Source organism: Falco punctatus, assembly GCF_963210335.1.
Source record: "Falco punctatus genome assembly, chromosome: 7".
NCBI lineage: Eukaryota > Metazoa > Chordata > Aves > Falconiformes > Falconidae > Falco > Falco punctatus.
The window spans coordinates 562,424-580,501 of record NC_137587.1 but is presented as its reverse complement, the minus strand read 5'-3'; the positions used below and the strand labels follow the sequence as shown (position 1 = coordinate 580,501).

General features: G+C 45.9%; 2 protein-coding genes across 5 annotated transcripts in view; both read right to left on the bottom strand.

Moving 5' to 3' along the window:
* The window catches only part of LOC308066883 (cytosolic phospholipase A2 epsilon-like), a 33,677-nt gene extending 30,552 nt beyond the window's left edge, over positions 1-3,125 (bottom strand). For both annotated transcript variants that reach the window (XM_080394801.1, XM_080394802.1), the window contains exons 1-2: positions 3,012-3,125; positions 1,769-1,858 (exon numbers count right to left, since the gene is read on the bottom strand). In XM_080394801.1, the coding sequence (XP_080250927.1) occupies positions 1,769-1,858; positions 3,012-3,107 (186 nt within the window). In that variant the 5' untranslated portion in view covers positions 3,108-3,125. The remainder of the gene's footprint in view (positions 1-1,768; positions 1,859-3,011) is intronic.
* Positions 3,126-10,705: 7,580 nt separating this feature from the next.
* LOC308066886 (cytosolic phospholipase A2 epsilon-like) overlaps positions 10,706-18,078 on the bottom strand; it is a 35,930-nt gene continuing 28,557 nt past the window's right edge. For all 3 annotated transcript variants that reach the window (XM_080394808.1, XM_080394809.1, XM_080394807.1), the window contains 8 exons: positions 17,700-17,922; positions 17,023-17,137; positions 16,345-16,482; positions 14,335-14,442; positions 13,118-13,312; positions 12,544-12,710; positions 11,145-11,331; positions 10,706-10,924 (listed from right to left, as the gene is read on the bottom strand). In XM_080394808.1, the coding sequence (XP_080250934.1) occupies positions 10,716-10,924; positions 11,145-11,331; positions 12,544-12,710; positions 13,118-13,312; positions 14,335-14,442; positions 16,345-16,482; positions 17,023-17,137; positions 17,700-17,922 (1,342 nt within the window). In that variant the 3' untranslated portion in view covers positions 10,706-10,715. The remainder of the gene's footprint in view (positions 10,925-11,144; positions 11,332-12,543; positions 12,711-13,117; positions 13,313-14,334; positions 14,443-16,344; positions 16,483-17,022; positions 17,138-17,699; positions 17,923-18,078) is intronic.

The following is an 18,078-nucleotide window of genomic DNA, read 5'->3' as shown; positions in this document are numbered from 1 at the left end:
AGGTAGAGACTCTCATACTAAGTCTTGTGGTAGTTTCAGTGATGAAAAATCTACATTTTAGAAACTTAGCAGAAGATAATAGCATGTGTGCATCCTTCACATAAACACACGATATGCTGCAGTAATCAAGCCATGGTCATGCAAGTGCATAGGACAGCGTGCTACATTCTAATCATAGCAGGAAAAAAAAAACAGTGACTATGTAACCACATGCAATAACAACAACTCAGTCTATCACCAATGGATTGTCATGAATTTTTGGAATTTTGAAATGTGGAAAATAACCCGTCAGTGAGACAGGGGCAAGACGACAGCTGTCAAGAAGGCGGTTATGGTCTCATACACGTTAGATTATTCTTTTGGTTCACTACTGTCACACATGTCCCCTTGAAATTTCACAGCTATCTAAGCCTATATCCTGAGCAGATACTGGAAAAACAAACACATCACTGTGTGGCATTAAGAAATGCAGACAAGAACTTACCTGTCATATGCATAATTATCATAGGTAATTATAATCCAGGAGTTCAAATCATTTTGCTTTCTCTTACCATGATTTTAGGTTCCTTACCCCTTGTAAGGAGCAGACATCATACCAAAGACACATCGGTTCATTGTTTTTCAGTCTGTTTTTACTATTTACAAAATTCTTCCTCCTACACATGGTCCAGAATTTTGGTACCTCCACAGGCTGGAGATACATGACTTTGTAAGCTAAATATCTGCAAGATGAAATGCCACAAAGACCCAAGACTGATAGACTATATCATGAGAAAACACATTATACCCTTTTAATGCCACTTATTTTTAAATAAAAATCCCAATACTGGGCAAACGCAAAAACTAAACTTTGGGAAGTGTGTGTGAAAAAGTAAAAATACTGCAAGCATGAATAAGAATTGGTTTTAATTTCTTGGTGCCTAAACTGTAGCAGGACTACCTGGTAACTAGCTTATCACAAAGCTCACCTGTCTGCCTGTTTACAGCATTACTTCAACCTCCAGGTAAAGCACCTTCTCAGCTTCATTTTGTCTTGGTATAACTTTCCTGCATGGATTATAATGCAAATTTCCATAGAATTATCTGCCTCAGAAGCAGACACTTCTTGGGACAACATTGTTACATGAGTCACATTTAAACTTCTCTAATCCTGACAGAAAGGAAACAATGCCTGTACTTACTGCACAGATAGCAAAGTAGCAGAGCGAGAACCCCTATCAAAATCAGTAATTTCTAACAAAAATAAACCTATGACTTCAAACACAAGAAATAGCTCTAGCACTTTCAAGCATCACTCCTTTGACAAAATCCCTCGTTACGGGTTTATTTTTATGATGGAGCACGGAAGTGATGAACAATCAAAGTTCAATAATCCAGGACACCCTCCCCACAAATTGCTAGGAGAGAGACTGCACTGCCAAAGCCACTACAGCCAAACACGCATCACTATTACTTTTGGCCTTTCCAGTTACATAAGGCATCGCGGAACAGAACGCTCACCAATGGATTTCTTTTACGACTAAGTGAGGGATTAAAACAGTAGACATTCTCCATGGTCCCAATAAAAGATAACAGAGAAACACAACAAGCGGTTCTGAAAATCATCAACATAAGGTGGAACAAAATGATCCAAAAATAAACGTAAGGGCGTTTCCCTTGTAACAGTCAAACTGCTGCCATCATTATTTATCTACCTGAGCCTTTTCCCCTTTTGAGCAAAACAAAACCCGCAGCCTTCTTTGGTTCAAAGTTCTTTTGTTCACAATACCTTGAAATCACCTTTGCCTGGTATGGTGCTTTCTTCTTTTTCCTCTTGCAGTTCACCATCTCCCAGAGAATCGATGTCCAAGTCTTCATTCTGAAGAAAGCAAGCAATGATAAATGGTGACATTAAAACAACAACAGCGGCATTATCAGGATAGATAATTAACTCCTACTTGCAATAGTTTATGCTGAAACCCCAGTTAGAACAACTGTTGGTTACACCCAGCCGTGTTACAGTGCTCAGCGTAATGAGCAAACCCCCATGTGGCTCAGCACACGCTCCACAAAATCCACATCAGGTGTGCCCTTTAAACAAGTCTATGAAGGAAAAGCCATTTCAGCTGCGAGATACCCAAAAGCTGCCTCTGCATCCATCTTGCAAAAAAAGGTTTGTTTTTTGTTTCAAATGTGATCTTTTGCCAATCTGCTCCCACTCTTGGGGGTATTTCTCAGTTTAAAAAAAAAAATCCCAGAATCTTGATCTGGGTTTAAACACAGAGCATGAAACACATTGCAACTGCAAAATTTTAAATCTAACGTTTCCATTTTTTCAGGAAACAGAAGTTCCAGAACACTTCTGCAATGTAGGGTGCCCCCTTTTGAAACACTTTGCGGGGAAACACCATTAAAGGCCAGTTCCTGTAAAAAGTGTCAAAAGCATTCTGTTTCTGTTTCCAGAGTACTTCCTAAAGCAACGTGCCTTGGTCCAGGCGAAGGGCACGCAAAGCAATGTGTAACACGCTACGCGTGAAGTCAAACAAGCTTCGCAATGACCCAGAGAATGCAAAGCAAAATGGAAAATCCAGAACAAAACCGGGAGCGTGGAAATAAAATTCAACTCCCTATCCCTATTCTCTGTCCTGGCCTTATGCCTTTTCCAGTAACCAAAGCTGAGGTTGTCGCATCAATTTTGCTGTCAATACATAAATATTCAAGTTTTTAACAGAAGTAGCATTTACTTATGGAAGAAAAAGTTTTTAAGTCTGAGTCTGGATTGAGGCTGGCAGTTCAGTCCCCTGGAAAGCGCCCCCTGCCCCGTCCGTTTCTTCCACCTTCCCCATCCCTGCTGCCCCCTGGCCACGCCGGCTCCCCTCCGGCGGCCCGTGGGGCCGGGACCTCATGCCGCAGCGGAGCGCCACAGGCTCGGGCGGGCAGGGCGGCGCCGGTGGCACCGGGCACGGCGAGAGCCCCCGGGCGGGGTCCGCTCCCGCCGCCCCCCGCGCAGCCCTTCGCAGCCGCCCTCTTACCTGCCGCGCCTTGGCGCCCGGCGGCAGCGAGGCCTTGCCGGGGACCCTGCCGTAGAGCGCTGCCGGCACCTCCACGGGCAGCGCCTCCTGCGACATGTCCGCAGCGGCTGCTCCGCGCAGCCCGCGACAAGTTGTTGTATAAAGTGACCGGAGGCCCCACCCACCTCCCCGCGCCGGGCCGCGGCCCGCCCGCCCAGCGGCGAGGCCCTCACCTCGGGGCCCTCACCTCGGGGCGCCCCGCCCGGCCGCCCCCAGCCCCGCGGCAGCGGCCGCCCCGCCGCAGCGGTGAGGGGCCGCAGGCACGGGGGGCGGCGGGACCCGGGGCGGCGCTCCCCGAACCTGGCCCCGGGCGAGGGCGCCGGGCGGGCGGCGGGAGCGGGCCGGGCTGTCGCGCGTTTTCCGGAGAAAGGCACCTGAGCCCGGCAGCTGCGCGGGACCCGCGCCGGGGTGCATGGAACGCAGCATCCAGGCCTTCAGATTTGTTTCGCAGAGCTTTTGCTCAGTCCAAGAGTGTGAACGGTGGAGCACATCAACATCTCCAGACGTACCCGGTGGAAATTACCATCCTCACAGCGAACGAGTAACAAACCTGCAGCTGCGGTGACAGCGGGCTGTGTTACAGCACCTGCATCTCCAGCATGAACAGTAGCTCAGCCCACACCCGCAGTGCAAGAGCATCTTCTGGTCTCAGGTCACAGACACCCTGAGCTGCATCCTGGAGAACTCCTCTTGCAGCTTAATTTAGAGAACAATTTTTTTTTTTTTTTTTTTTTTTTTTAGCCTCATCAGAAAAGAAGACCTGCCTGACCTTGGAAGACCTGCCGCAGGGACACTGAAAATATCAGTGTACTTGCTATTAGAGCAGGCCAGATTTCCCAAGGCTGACTGGTTCAGAGGATCATTAGCATAAATCATGACGCTCACCTAGAAATCCCTCTAAAGGTGATGCATCTTCAGTAAGTTGAGATTCCCTGTCCTCAAGGAAACCTGTGGAGAAGAACAGGTGGATTCTGCATACAGACTTCCAGGTCTTAAAGTTAATTCCCCATTATACGCACACCTGGCCATCCTAGGAATGATCTGTATGGCCTTCAGCTAAATCCACTTGTTCTGCTCCCACCTGAGTGACTCCACAGGGAAAGCCATAAAGAAAGAAAACTCCAAGGCTCTCGCTAACAACTGAACTAGTGTTAATTAATTTGAAATCTGAACGTTTCAAGCTGGATGGTCTCAATTTGTAGAATGGCAAGGAGAGGCTTTGAATAGAACGATTCTATTTCTTTACATTTCATATTTTAGTAATTTAAGGCTAGATGAAGCAAAATAACCTACTGTCTGCTTCAAAGGTCTAACTATAGTTGCCCCGGCAGCAAACAGCACACTGCTCTTGTCCTTTAGTGCTCACTACACCTCGTACTTCCTCGAATGCTTAGGTTTCTTACACTGCATCTCAGTTTGTGGAAGCACCAATTGCTTGGCAAAGGTACTTGTATTATGTCTGACAGCAGACAGGCTGTGGAGAAACAGTGCTCCGTGACAGTATTTTTCAATGTGTCCAAATACAGCTTTGTGGTTTCAGTCTTGGACTGGACTGAAACTGCTGATAGCCAGTGCCCCCTAAATGCCTTGTACGTGCTTGCCAAAATGAGCTTGGGATTGATCTGGCAAGCTGGAAATGCAGGCAGGACTGGCTGTGACCACCCCACTGCTCTCAGACATACAGGTACTTAAAAAAACAGCACTGGGGAACAGAGTCAGATGGGCGTTCTGGCTCATCTCTGTCCTCTTCCTGCAAGGACGAGTGGTGTCTCAGACCATTTCTAGTGCGGTCAGTGAAGGAAGGACATGTAGAGCAGGAGAGGAAACTCCCAGGAGGCAGGCGCACTACTGCTGTCTGTTGCCTTATCCCTGACACAGGAAAGATGGAATCTTCTGGGAAATTAATTTCAAAGCAAGTCTTCAACCAAGGAGTTTAAAAGTACAAGAAGGTACCCCTGTTAGGACATGACAATCATACTGAGAAAAGTACAGTGCTTTATGTCCATCATATACATGCATCAGCATTTGCTTGCACCTAGCATATAACTATTATGCAGCTCTAATGCTGAAAGGCATTACTTTCCCAGTAGAGAGACTGGCATCACTAATGGCTTTTCACATTGCTGCACTCACAGTTAAATGCTTGTCTATGTTTCTTCCACGTTGCAGCTGCTGATGCACTGGATAAAGCCCAGCACTTACCATACCAGTCTTAGAGCAACCTAATTCAGATGGAGATTTACACTCTGTTTTAGATCTCTTAGATATTACGCAATGTACGTTGCAAATTTACCGTCCCCAATGGTTACCTGTACAGTGAGAAAGCCCTCTGTGCCTGGAGTTGCCTTACTGTGTGTTGTTGTCTGTTCTTGGAGGTTTCCCAGGAGTACAGTACACTAGAAGAGAGGTTCCCAAAGTTTTCTGAATTGCTGTTCACATTTCTGCAGACTACATGCAAGTTCACCACCTCCTCATGAACTGGAAACCAGCACGAGGGCAGTATGACCAGTACGGTGCTTCCTCCCATACCTGTAACCAGCTTGCGGGTTACAGACCATCAACTCCTGCAGCAGCAGAGATCATGGACCAGAGCTTAAGAGTGACCAGAAAAGATATTTGGTAAGGATCTACAAAGGATTTTCTAACTACTACTACTTATTATTATTATTATTATTTATTATTGTTATTATTATTTACTTTATTTCAGTTATTACACTGTTCTTATCTCAATTCATGGGTTTACCTTTTCCCAATTCTCCCCATCCCACTGGAGCAGCGGAGAGAGAGTGAGCAAGCGGCTCTGTGGTACTTAGTTGCTGACTGGAGTTAAACCACAACAATATCGTATGTTTACGAAGTAGATAACAAACCAAAATAACTGCAGGTCAAGGAGCAATTTGGTGCATGGCTTGCTTTCAAGACTGGTTGAAACAGTTTTAGATGTCAGCCAGCTGTGTAGCAGAAATTGCAAAATTAAAGGAACAACTATAAATTGCTCAAGATTTAAAAGCGTGTATTAATATATGTAGAAACTTGCAGCTCCTTACCTGATAGTTATCACCCTCTAAGGATGCTCCATTGCCTCAGCAGAAGAAAGGAAATAGGGAGGGAGCAAACATTTCATATATTTAACAAATAATTTACAGGTTATTAGCTGAGAGAGAGAAGGGTGCAATAAGCAGCAGCTGGCAGGAAAAGTCATACTGCTGGGGGGCAAGGGGCCGTCTTTTCCCGGTGTTTAAGGGCAGGCAAAAGAAGAGATCTAGGAGCTAGAAAGAGCTCACCGTGTACGTGAGTTCTGTATGTGAGGCATCTGTAAGTGCAGAATGGTCAGAACCTCAGCAGCAAGATTTAATGCCATCACGTTTTCTGGAATAGGGTTTTTTAGTTGCTGTTCTTTTTAATGGGCCAGCCCGTCAAGACTGCTTTGAAGAAGCTGGAGAAGGGATATACCTATATCTCCATTTAAAACGTCTGTCTCCACCACCTTTTTGTTCCTGATTTCCTTTCTTTTCTTGTTTCCATTTCCTGCCATCCTTTCTTTCCTATTGACTTCCTGGCTTTCCAGAATATTCGTTTCCTTCTTTTGCCCATCTCAATACCACATAGCTATAATTCCCTTTTATTAGGGTATTATAATTTTTTTTCTTCCTTCTCTCCTTCTCTCCTCCTTTGCTTTTATACCATCTGTTTTCTTAATCTTTCCCCTTTGGCGCACGTCTCCTCCATACTGCAGTGGTACCTCCAGAAGCCTCAAGTCTGAATGGTGGAAATTTGGCCGTATTTGGAACAAGCACGAATACTACAAGCATTAGGGCAGCTGGGATCAGGCCATGCCATCAGAGTGAGACACGCAGCTGCACAGAGAAAAGGGGGTAAGCAGCAGTGGGTTGGAGGGAATGCAAAGGAGACCTTGGGACCCAAGGAGGAAGAAACTGGAGACATGACAAGACATGCTAGAGTTTTGACACGAGGGGCTGGAGGGGTGGGAGGAGTGCTGGGGAACACTGCCACTGTGCTGGGCTTCAGTGGGAACCCTGCAAGGGACAGACTCTCAGGAGGAGTTCAAAGGTACAACATTTCAATGGCCAGAAAGACACACAGCTCTCACCCATGGGCACCTGTTGGCCAGCGTACCATGATGGGCATGAGGAGACCAGCCCTGCTGGAAATGAGGCTCCAATAGCCCCCTCGGCAGCATTATCGCTCTAGGAAGGTGGTGGGATGTTGCACATACACAGCAGAGCTTCGCATGTGAACAGGTTTTGGCAAGGGGTTTCTCAGAAGGGAGTTCTGCTCTGCCACCCACGGTCTCCTGTATCTGCTGTGGCAGAAACGCTTCCTGTCATTCATGTGGTGCAACCTGTAGTCCCACAAACAAATAGCTTGCTTCCCTCAGACTGCTGGCAATAATCTTTCATTTGATCACTCTTGGGGCTGCAGAACAGCGTGAAATGCTGCTGCTAACCATCCCATTAGCTTCTGCTTGCTCAGTGGCACTCACCCAACAGGACTGTCGGAGCACTCACGTGCCTGAGCGGTTGAAAATCCCACTGCTGCTTTCCTTAGGTTCCTGTGGGCTGACTTACCTCAGTGAGCTGCCCAGGTCTCCTGTACCTTTGTGATAATCGGAAGGGCTGGGGAAAAGGTGCAATTGGATGCTAATCCCTTCACTTACCTACAGATAATGACTGGGTAAGGAGGAAAACCCAGACACAGGGAAGATGCAGAACATATTAATTACAATTAAGGAGGTCAGCGTGTTAGTGCGTGCAGTTCCTATTGCCACGGCTACCAACAGTTCTGTCTTTTAAAACATTTAGGAAAAAATCGCATGCTGACTCCTGTCGGTGCTAACACTGTGGTACAGCATGGGCACGGATTTTGTCAGTGCTTCTCTCCTGCTAGTTAGTTTCCTCCCTTGAAGGGATAATTCCAAGAAATTACTCCTGTTTCCTGTAAAAAGGGACACTCCCAACCTGCAAAACCAAAAGGGCTTTTAAATGGCCACATCTGCAGCTGTTACCTGCATTCTTTGAATGCTTCAGTACAGCCCAGAGGCTGAGTGCGGAAACATACCTCATCAGCAGCTGGGCCAGAACAAAAAATGCAGAAACATACCCCATCAGCAGCTGGACAAGAACAAAAAATACCATCAGACAAAGCCGTGCACAGCCTCCGTGCTGGCCTGCAAGAGCTGGCCACCGGGGTTCTTCTGCAAGTGTCTTGTGCAATCAGTTAATAAATGTAACGAGAAAAAGCAAGCTGAGCCCAACAAACTAACCCACCCCCTAAGTCACAAACCAAGCACCTCTGCTAACAGACCCGGCGTGGTGCCTGAGTGGGAGGCAAGAGAGTGGAGGGGCAGGTACCTGGAGACAGGATGGCTGGTGTGGAAGGACTGGTGTCCTCCCCCTTGACTCAAGAGCATTACCTGTGGGGTTGCTATACGTCACTGGGTGAAGGCCCCCAGTGCCCCAGAGAACCATGGCTGGGTGGAGGACTAAGCCGGACCTTTGCCAGGGTCTACAGCCAGGTGGGACATTTGGGTATTCATGATGTAACAGCAAGGACCTCACTGTGGGACTGCGCTGGCGGTGGGTGTATCTGACATAAGAAAGCCATGGGTGTTTGAGGGTGCAAGGGCAGAACTGACAAGGAGACCCATTTCTTGCCCAAGAGCTTCACCCACACTGTGAGCATCACCAGGAGCTGTGGCGGGGGGTGGGGCAGGCTTAGCCCCTGGCAGGTACAGCTTAGCATGCCTCAGTTCGCTGGGGATAAATGGGCCTTCCCCAGTCAAAGCCACAAACAAAAAGGCAGCAAGGGAAGCAAAGGGGTATAGTTAAAGGCAGGGATGGGGAGAGAGAGGCAGGGTTCTTGAAATTTAGTGTCATCAAAAGACTTGGGTGGCAGGGCCGGGAACTACCCTGGCAGCTCTTCAAGATGCCCCAAACCCCAGGTGGAACAGGGGCAGGTGGGAGAGGTGGCACATGCATGTGTCACCCCAAGTGGGTTTGCCATAATGATAAACAGGGACCCAAGAGGGAGTTAGAGCTGGGGCAGAGGAGAGGCAATGCCGAAGGGACTGCGTGACTCACCCGCAGAGATCACAAAGCCAGGAGCCCTTGGTAAACAGCCAGTAAACAGCCATTTCAGCACGCCAGAGGTTGGAACCAGGGCTGCAAATTGGATGGAGGTGCAAGGGATGGGAAAAGCAGCTGGGGCGAGGGCACGCTATCCCGGGGGGTGTGTGTGGTGGTGGTGCTGAGGTCCTCTGAGGTGAGCGTGGGAGGCTAAAGGAGGCAAAGGTTAGAGGAAGGCTGGGCATAAAGGAATGCTTGAAGGAGGAGAGACAAACAGGTGATGACAGCATAAGGGAAGAGAAATTTTCAGCCTTTTAGAGGTTTGTGTTTTGTTTTGAATCCAGGCTACATTTCATTATCCATAGCTCTGTGTTTGCCAATACATGTTACTTCAGCGCAGACAAGTTACTGCATTTCATCGAAATCTGAATTAATTAGGGGCAGCTCATACTGCCTCTGAAGCATTGTATCTTTTTTTTAGATTAGTATCCTTGTTGTAATGGAACAGGTTTACAGAGTATTTGCATTATTTAAATCTTCCATAAAGCAAATAATTTTTTTAGTCTTTATCTCAAAGATAAGCAGTTTCAACAAATTGCCTTGCGCTATTTATAGTAGTCGCATCCTGTGTTGCCTGTATTCAGTCAAGGACTGACAAAGCCATGCAGCTACCCATGAATTACCTGTGAATATCGGTGTAAAGCACTTAGCTTGCCTTTTCACAACAAAATCTGAATCTCTTTCGGTTCTTTGATGTTTTTAAATCACAGCATCCCATCCTATAGTAACAAGAAATACTACTACACCTGTTGAAATTAATTGGATGCAGACGCTGACCTGGATCCTCTAAATACCGTGAGTGTTCAGCAGAAAGCACAACCCAGGGGGTTAGGTACTTTGGCACACACCAGAAAAGCTGATCCCAATGCACAACAGGCTCTGAAACAGTCACTCCCAAAGGATTCTCCCAACCCAAATATTGCTCATGTAACAAAACCTGTAAATTCAGAAGTATTGAAAATTTGTATTTTCCATGTGAAATCTCAGATTTTCAGTATCTTTTATGTTTAATTTTGCATGTTATTTCTAACAAAATTTCTTACTGACACTGTATGAAAATAGTTTTCTCTTTTTCTTTTGAATTGTCCACATTTATTATGTCTTTTTCTATTGCACTAGATGTGGAATAAATTAAATATCCGTAGCTCATTTGTCTTCACATGTAACTTCTAGAGTGGTAAATTTTGAAATAATTTGTATTGCTGTCCCACATTCATGCATTTAAAAAACTTGTCGGTAAGCTCCATACTTTGTAACCTTTGATTTACTGCACATACATGTATGGACATGAAAAAGATGTTCACCAGCAGTGAAAACCCACATAAATAAAGCATGAGACTAATAATGATTTTATTTGAACAGTTTATCTAGGATCACCACATGGTGGAGTGGAACCACAGGCCAAAACAAGCCTTTGTACTTTCCCAAGTCCATCATGCGCATTCACAAACAGGTCTTGATTCTTCTGCAGGGAAAAAGAAAAACGATACTGGTATCTTTCTGAAACTCAGGTCAGCGTTTATTTTCTGTGCTGTCGTTTCTGCTCTATGGCTGAATTCAAAGCCTGAAGGATCAGATGTTTGTTGTTCTGTATGTTGTAGCTAGTCAGTTCTATCAGCTTGTCAAACTCTTCCTCTGTGTAGGTAAAGCTGTTTAAGCAGTACGGGGAAAAGATGCTGGAAACGTCCACGTTGCCCTGCACCATCTCAGCAGGGCTGCGCTCCACACCTGATAAATAAAGAAAGGTGACAATGGGGTGTAGCTGTGACCCTGCATCCTGCTCTCCAGGCACAGCATAGCATTGCTCCTCGCTACCCGGACACTCGCATTTCTCTCCCGTGGGAGCCACAGCAGGGAGAGAGGGGACCATGCTAGACCACGTCTCCCATTCTGACACAGCCAAAGGGTGACCAGGTGGTGGGACGACCGTCTCTGTCCCATGGCTTACCAGGCTCTTTGTATTTTCTGAAGGTGTCATTCACCAGTGGGAAAAACACCACTGTCGGTGCCTCTGGGGTCTCCGTGTCTTCGAAGATGTAGCACTCCTTTAGATTTTTCTTTTCTTCTTCACTCAGGTGGATTTTGGGAAATGGGATTCCCTGCTTTAGGAAGTACTTGGAGGCTTCTTCCAAAGGCTGCATTCAGACAGAAAAAAAGAAAAGATCAGAGATTCTGCCATCCCCAGCTTTTCCCAACACACAACACATCTACCAAAAGGTCTTCACAAAGATCCAGGAGCAGCGTTCCCTGTCAGTGTTTCTTCTGGCCTGTCTTTTGCACAAGGTATTAAGTACTAGTTATTAACAGAACAACAGTTCAGGACCCAGCCTCCAACTTGCACTCCTGACTGTTGTCCTACCTCCTCCTCCTCCTCCTCCTCCACCTTTATCTGAAACACAAATAAGATGTTCATGGCTGTGGGTGAGGGCAGCCTAGCCTCCTAGGACACAGAAACAAGCCCCTTACTGGAGAAAAACCCTGAAACGAGCAGAACAGACAGGAATCTGAAATGGTACCATTTTAAAACATGGATTCACAAAGGTACAAACATTTGGTTGACTTGGCATGAAATATTTTAAAGCCTCTGTCTCAGATGCCTTAAGATGGTTGTGAAAAGTGATGTAGGCATCTGGGAGCAAACACTGTCCTGACTGAAATGTTAATTTAAGCTCACGGGTGTGTAAGTCATTCTGAAAATAGGATTTTTGTTCCTGAATCTGTGGCAAATACAAAAATTCTAGTCTTCAGGAACTTCTGTCTTATCCATATCTAGTAACAGGAATTATAGACCAGGTTATTAGCTGGTATTTGAAACAGCAGATAAGGCATCAAAGGACAATTCTGCTCCACAATTTAGAAAAAAAAAATATCCAGTTACTGTTCTAAAGACAAATGGACAAATTACTTCTAATTCAACTGTATGTGGATATCTTTAGATGGCTACCACAAGACAAACAAAACAAGTTCACCAGTGGTGGTACTGTTTCCAGAGAAACACTCCATATGGAGAATAGTGTTGACAGCAGTACTGAGATCCCAGGAGCACACAGGTCTAAGAGATAGTATTTACCTATCAGAGGGTTAATTACAATAAAGGATTTAGAAATTACAATAAAGGATATAGAAAACTGGTACTACTTCTGTTCTCCTTAGGGGATCTGCCATGGTATACCAGCATCAGTGACAGACCTAGGCATCTACAGAATGGGAGCTGTACACCAAGAATCCTTTTCTCCCAGAACCAGTTTCTTCTACATAAAATTATTCTGACTCCTTAGGAGTTAAAGAAGGCTAAAAGGGCTAAAAGACAGCAGTTATTATCAAAGAAGATAGAGTGGTCATTGCACCAATGTCTGCGATCCAGAAGAGTAGTTTAAGTGTAGGACAACATCCACTTTCCTCTCTGGCCTCATAAGCGGTGGGTAGCTGATATCGATGTATCCCGCCGTGTCTGCCAGGCACATGAACTCTGCAGTTTCTGTCAGCTGGTTGGGGAAATTCTCTAGTACAGTATCTAAAAGAAAATACTTGTTATGATGAGTCGTTTGCTGAAGTAGTAATACATCTGTTGTTTGGCTAATACGGGAGTGAAAAATGCCTTGTCTCCCCATCACTCTTCCTTTACAAGACTGTGCCACACTATAGGAGCCCAGCCTTGACACAGAAAAGACAACCTGTCCAAGATAAGAAGACAAGAGCTCCTTCACTTCTCATGCTGTTCTTATTCCATCCCTGATGAGCAATACTTGCCCTTCCCTGGAATCAAGGGACTTTTTGGAGCTGATTTGAATAGATGAAATTTAACTAGTTATCTTGAAATTTTTTTCCAAAGAAAATAATAAAGCCTGCTCATCCTCTGCCTTCACTGATGAAAACACCAACCACCTGAGTGGACAAAAATTAATATTCAGGTATGTTTACCTTTCCATATACAGAAGCTTTTGCTCTGAAGGTATTCATTGTGCATCTGAAATCCCTTCAGGAAGTTGTAGAACTTTGAAACCATCACCCGCTCAGTCAGGACCTGCCGAATGATGCCCATGATGCCACATTCAGGGGTGACTAAGTAAGTCTCCAACTCATGGCTCCTGGCTGGTGAGGAAGGCTCATCTCCTTCTGGACAGAGGAGATGAACAAGTTGTTCTGATACAGTTCTTTGCAGTACTTAAAACACCAAAAAGCACCTGCTATTAGCTACAGGAAAGAAGAACTTAATAAGGCACGGCAAAATTCAATCAAATCAATGTCAAAGTAGGAACAAGAACAAAAATCCATCTACAGCAAAACATATTCCATGAAAAACAGAGTGTCAACAAACTTCCTAGGACAGGAAAAAGTGATCTACTGCTTGATAGAAGTCATAGGTGGATTCCCTGTCTGAAGTTCGGGTTAGGCTGAGAATCTGGACCAGCTTATTTCAAAATCAGTCCAAATTGGCTTTAAAAAAAAAATGCCATCAGGAGACTTAGATACTCTGCTCAGAAAAGAGCAGAGAAAGAGTTGTGCTAAATGGCACCTCGCGTGATTGGAAAACAGGGACAATGACTTTCTATCACGGGCATTTACTGAGCTCAGGGTTCTGCAACACTTACATGGAGAAAGTGATGAGAAAGCCCATAAATCAAACTCGCTAACCACATCTGAACACAGGAAGGACAGCCAGCATCTCTAAGCAGAACACAGGTTTGCAACAAGATCTAAGAAAGTTGAAATGGAGTTCCCCATAATTGATATATCCAACTCTTCAACAACAATGTAAGAAAAGTACCATCTGCCAAGGCAGACAGAAAACACAGCACCGAGACATTTGTTACAACATGTAGGTTCACTGAAAGGCTCCTGGCAAAGATGATCTGTTAAAAAACCTCAGTAGTTTTATAGTTGGTGGCAAATCATCACTTGCATAAATTCAGTCCAAGGGAGACTAACGGAAATAACATTGCTGTGAATTAATTCAGAGGAAACCTAATTAGATATAGCTGACAACATGAGACCTCGGGGTGTGGGGAGGGGAGCAGTGCAGCACTGGCCTCGGTTTTAAGATTTAAAAAGCCTTCACACTATATGCTCCTGAATGTTAACATTCACTTAAACATTCACAAGACAGTGGGTAAAGTAGAAACAGAAACGTAACCAACCAACATCAACCGTCCTGTGCTGGGTACACCTTGGTAAGCACCTTTCCGTAGGATCCGATGAATGCCAGGCATCCAGCAGGTTGTAGGAAAAGACATTGCTCCACAGGCCTGTGCAACGGTAGAGAACACGGAAACTCCTTTGGAGACATTTTAATGGAAAATATCCTTTTTAAAAAATAACCTTTCAGCTTTCTGAAAGCCTCAACACTTCCAAACTCTCACCAAAAACTGTATGAAGTTCTTTGGCAGCAACTCACATTCTGTCCTCAAAGAGGGACCTGAGCGGTGTTCAGTGCTGCGCCAGGCCCCAGGCACTGCAACTCGCTGTCACGGACAGCTGCTGCTGGTGCACTGCAAACCCACATCTTCTGTCCTACGAGCAACTGTCATCAGAGAGCAAAACCACACCGTTTCTCATAAAATAAGGCTTTGGTCTGCAATCTGTGTCGTATACAAACTTATAGTCAGCTAAAGGTTTGAAGGCTGCTCCTGAACCACCAAGACTCAAGTGGTTAAAGCATTTGGGACAGTCTGCAGAGCAGTAAGCTAGAGCAAGTTCTTCCACTTTTGCCCTCCCACTTAAAAGAACATCTAAAAACGTCTCCCCAGTGCAGAAATCTCCAAAAGCCTCTTGGATTTTGAAAAGCATTTCTTCCTCCACAGCTCTGCCGCAGGCCCTGAGGGGGACTGTGCCAGAGAAGGAATCACCGAGCTCTGCCTTGAAAACCTCTCCCAGTGACAGCTTTGCAAAAGCCGTATGTCGCTGAGGATGCAATAATGCGAAGTGCACAATGCAACAATTATGTATTCCATAAATCAGTAGCAGAAATATAATTCTCTTTTAAATTTGGCTCATTTGTGAAGTGGGACAGGAAGCCAAGGGTCTTCTACTTCACAGGAATTCCCCATAAGAATGGGACATGCTTGAGAGACCTTAGAAATACATAATTAAGAAATCGGATAGGGGCTCTCTGGCTCTACACTTAGCTGGCAGCCAGGGTTCATCTGCAGGTAGTTACTGGCCGGTTTCTGTGAACCCAGCCTCATCTCCCTGCAGCTCGAGGAGCTTCTGTCTAGGCCGGCTGTGAGAAGGCAACTCCTCTCGCTTCTCCTGCCTTTCACTTGGTGCCTTCTTGCTCCATAACCCTTCCAGCTCCCTGAGCTCCAGGAGCTACACACTGCTCGTGCATTTGACGCTGCTGTCCCCCAGAGCTTGGTCCCAATTACACAGAAATGTTTCCCTCATCTCTTGCACTGAATTTTCATGGTGCCTGTATTCGCTGAAGTAAGAACTACGAGGACAGACGGGATCTTTTACTAGGCTGACAGAGCTGAAAATAGCAGACGAGCTCTTACACACCCCAGCCTTTCTCCTGGAAACCTGAGGGCCTCGTACCTCCACAAGCTCATCCAGTCTTTCCCTCTAGCCACTGCTCTTTCCAAAGGCCTTACCTCCCCCTGCAAACTACACCTTGTTTTTATCCTTAACTACTCACGCAGTAACTACTAGCAGGCGTTAATCGCCACCCAGGAGGGCATTACACGCTGTGTCAGTAGGTGGCAACCCTGCTTTAACCCTCGACTCCACACGGTCCGAAGACAGGCCACGGCTGCGGGGTCGCCAGCCCAACTGGGGTGCTGAGGCCGAGACGGCGGAGCTTAGCCCAGACTGGACATGCTGGGTGTGCTCGCTGCCCAGCCACCTCGGTGCAAACACACCACACCACTGTCCTTGCGAAACTGGAAAGGAGGCACGACGTTCCCAGAAGGCGGCTCTGCAGTCCCACCTAGCTCTGTAGCCCACCTCCTACCTCTGGCAGTCAGCGCAGAGTGCTTAATGGGAAAACACAAGAAAATGGAAAGCATGAAGGGATCTCTTCTTCAGTGTGCTCTCCAGCATCTCAAGGTTCTGGATTTGCAGGGCACTGGCTGCAATATGCAGGATCTGTGTTATATGAAAAATAAAGTCCATTTTTATGCAATTCAGACTTTTGCAGGGGAGCGTATCACCTTTCATAAAACAGATGCGAGATTCAGGGAGCTTCTTCATCAGGCGACCCATGAAGAACTTGCTGCCAAAATCCTCTGCACGAATGAAGGCGCCGTATTTTAAGAACCCGACCTCATAAGGGGTGAACTCTACCCACTCTGCAGAGGCACAAAATGAACTTTTAAATCTCAATCCTATCCCTGCCTCCCTGCAGAAAGGGCTCTGAACTGATAAGGAAGCAGGTGCAGGAGAAGCCCCGTCAGCAGTGTGACCACAGGCTGGCGTTCCTCGGGGTAAGGCATTATCATTCAGCCAGTTTCAGCCACCCACTCAGTAATGTTTCCCAAACTCGTTCCCTTCAGAACTTCCAACAAGTCTCTCCAGACAGGACATAAGCAAAGTTTGTACCAAAAAGGGTCAGCCTAAGTTACCCCACATGTGGAGCTAAGGCTTTGACTTATCAGTACCTTGGCTGTCCTTAAGCACCTCCCCCAGATTTCTCCTGCCCCACAGAAGATGGGTCCCTCCCGGAGCCTAGGCACAAAGTCTAGAAATGGAAGAGGAAGTTAAGGAGGAAAAGGAACTGTTTATGAATGCCATGGTTCAGCAGCGCAAGGCGTTGCAGGGCATGCAGTAACTGAGAATGCAGACCGTTTGAACACCAACCGAGTTGAGATACAGCTCAGTTTTGCCATCACCTTTGAACTCTGAAAGGCTGTAGTCTTCCTTGATGTTGAGGATCATGTAGATAGGTAAGGGATTCTGACCCTGACTCAATGCCTGTTGCTCATCTGAGAGTCTGTGGTTGTTTTTCTGTGAAGTGACCAGAAACAAAGAGCAAAACCAAGGGACCTTCTTGGCATAGTGTATGGGCTTGCCAGATTACAGCAAAGTACACAACTGTTTCCATCTCCATTTTCTTATTCTCTCCACTCATTTTGTACCCAGACATTTTTTTTTAGCTAAGGAGTGATCTAAACATTTGCACATCCACATAAGCTTGTTTAACTACAGGTGAGCTGCAGGACACTGGTACAACGGTCTCTCATTCTTCCCAGTAAATGCATCCACTTTACATGAATTATTTAAGTTCTCAAAGGGAGGAAAAGAGCAAAAGAAACCAAGAGCAGGACTCTACTGTTAGGTGCTCAGATGCTCATACTGGTAGGAAGGAGACATAGGTTTTCTGCTCTACAGAATATCCCTTGGGCCACTAACATGTTGAGAGATATGCGGGGACAAACCCCCTTTGTCAGTCAGCAGAAATCATCTGCTGGATAATGTTGGAATGCTCTCAAGCTAGCATCTGTCACTGGAGCTTCATTTTCCACACAACAGTATTCAGTTGCTGTTAGGGAAAGCATAGACACGCTACCCCATCACTTAATGCTTTTTCCAGCAGAAGCCCCCAAAAATCAACACTAGAAATCTGGTATCCCTCTTGCTTCCGCAGTTTTAGCTCCTTGTGATAGTACTTCAGACTCTCCAGGGAGAAGCAGCTTAGCTTGCACTTGGTCATATGTCTGCGGACTTCACCAATTGGTCTGGAGAGATCCTTGTGTGACCAGTCAGCATTCTGATACAAATGTGACAAGGTCCTGGGAAAAAAGAAAGGAAGTACGTTGTCATATGCTTGAGATGCTTTCACTTTTTAGACTTGGATTTAAGGATCACATCAAATGAACTAGGTGAAGTTCATTAAAAACACCGTTTGGGCTCAGTTTATTATTGAAGGGAAAAGATTTTTCGATTCA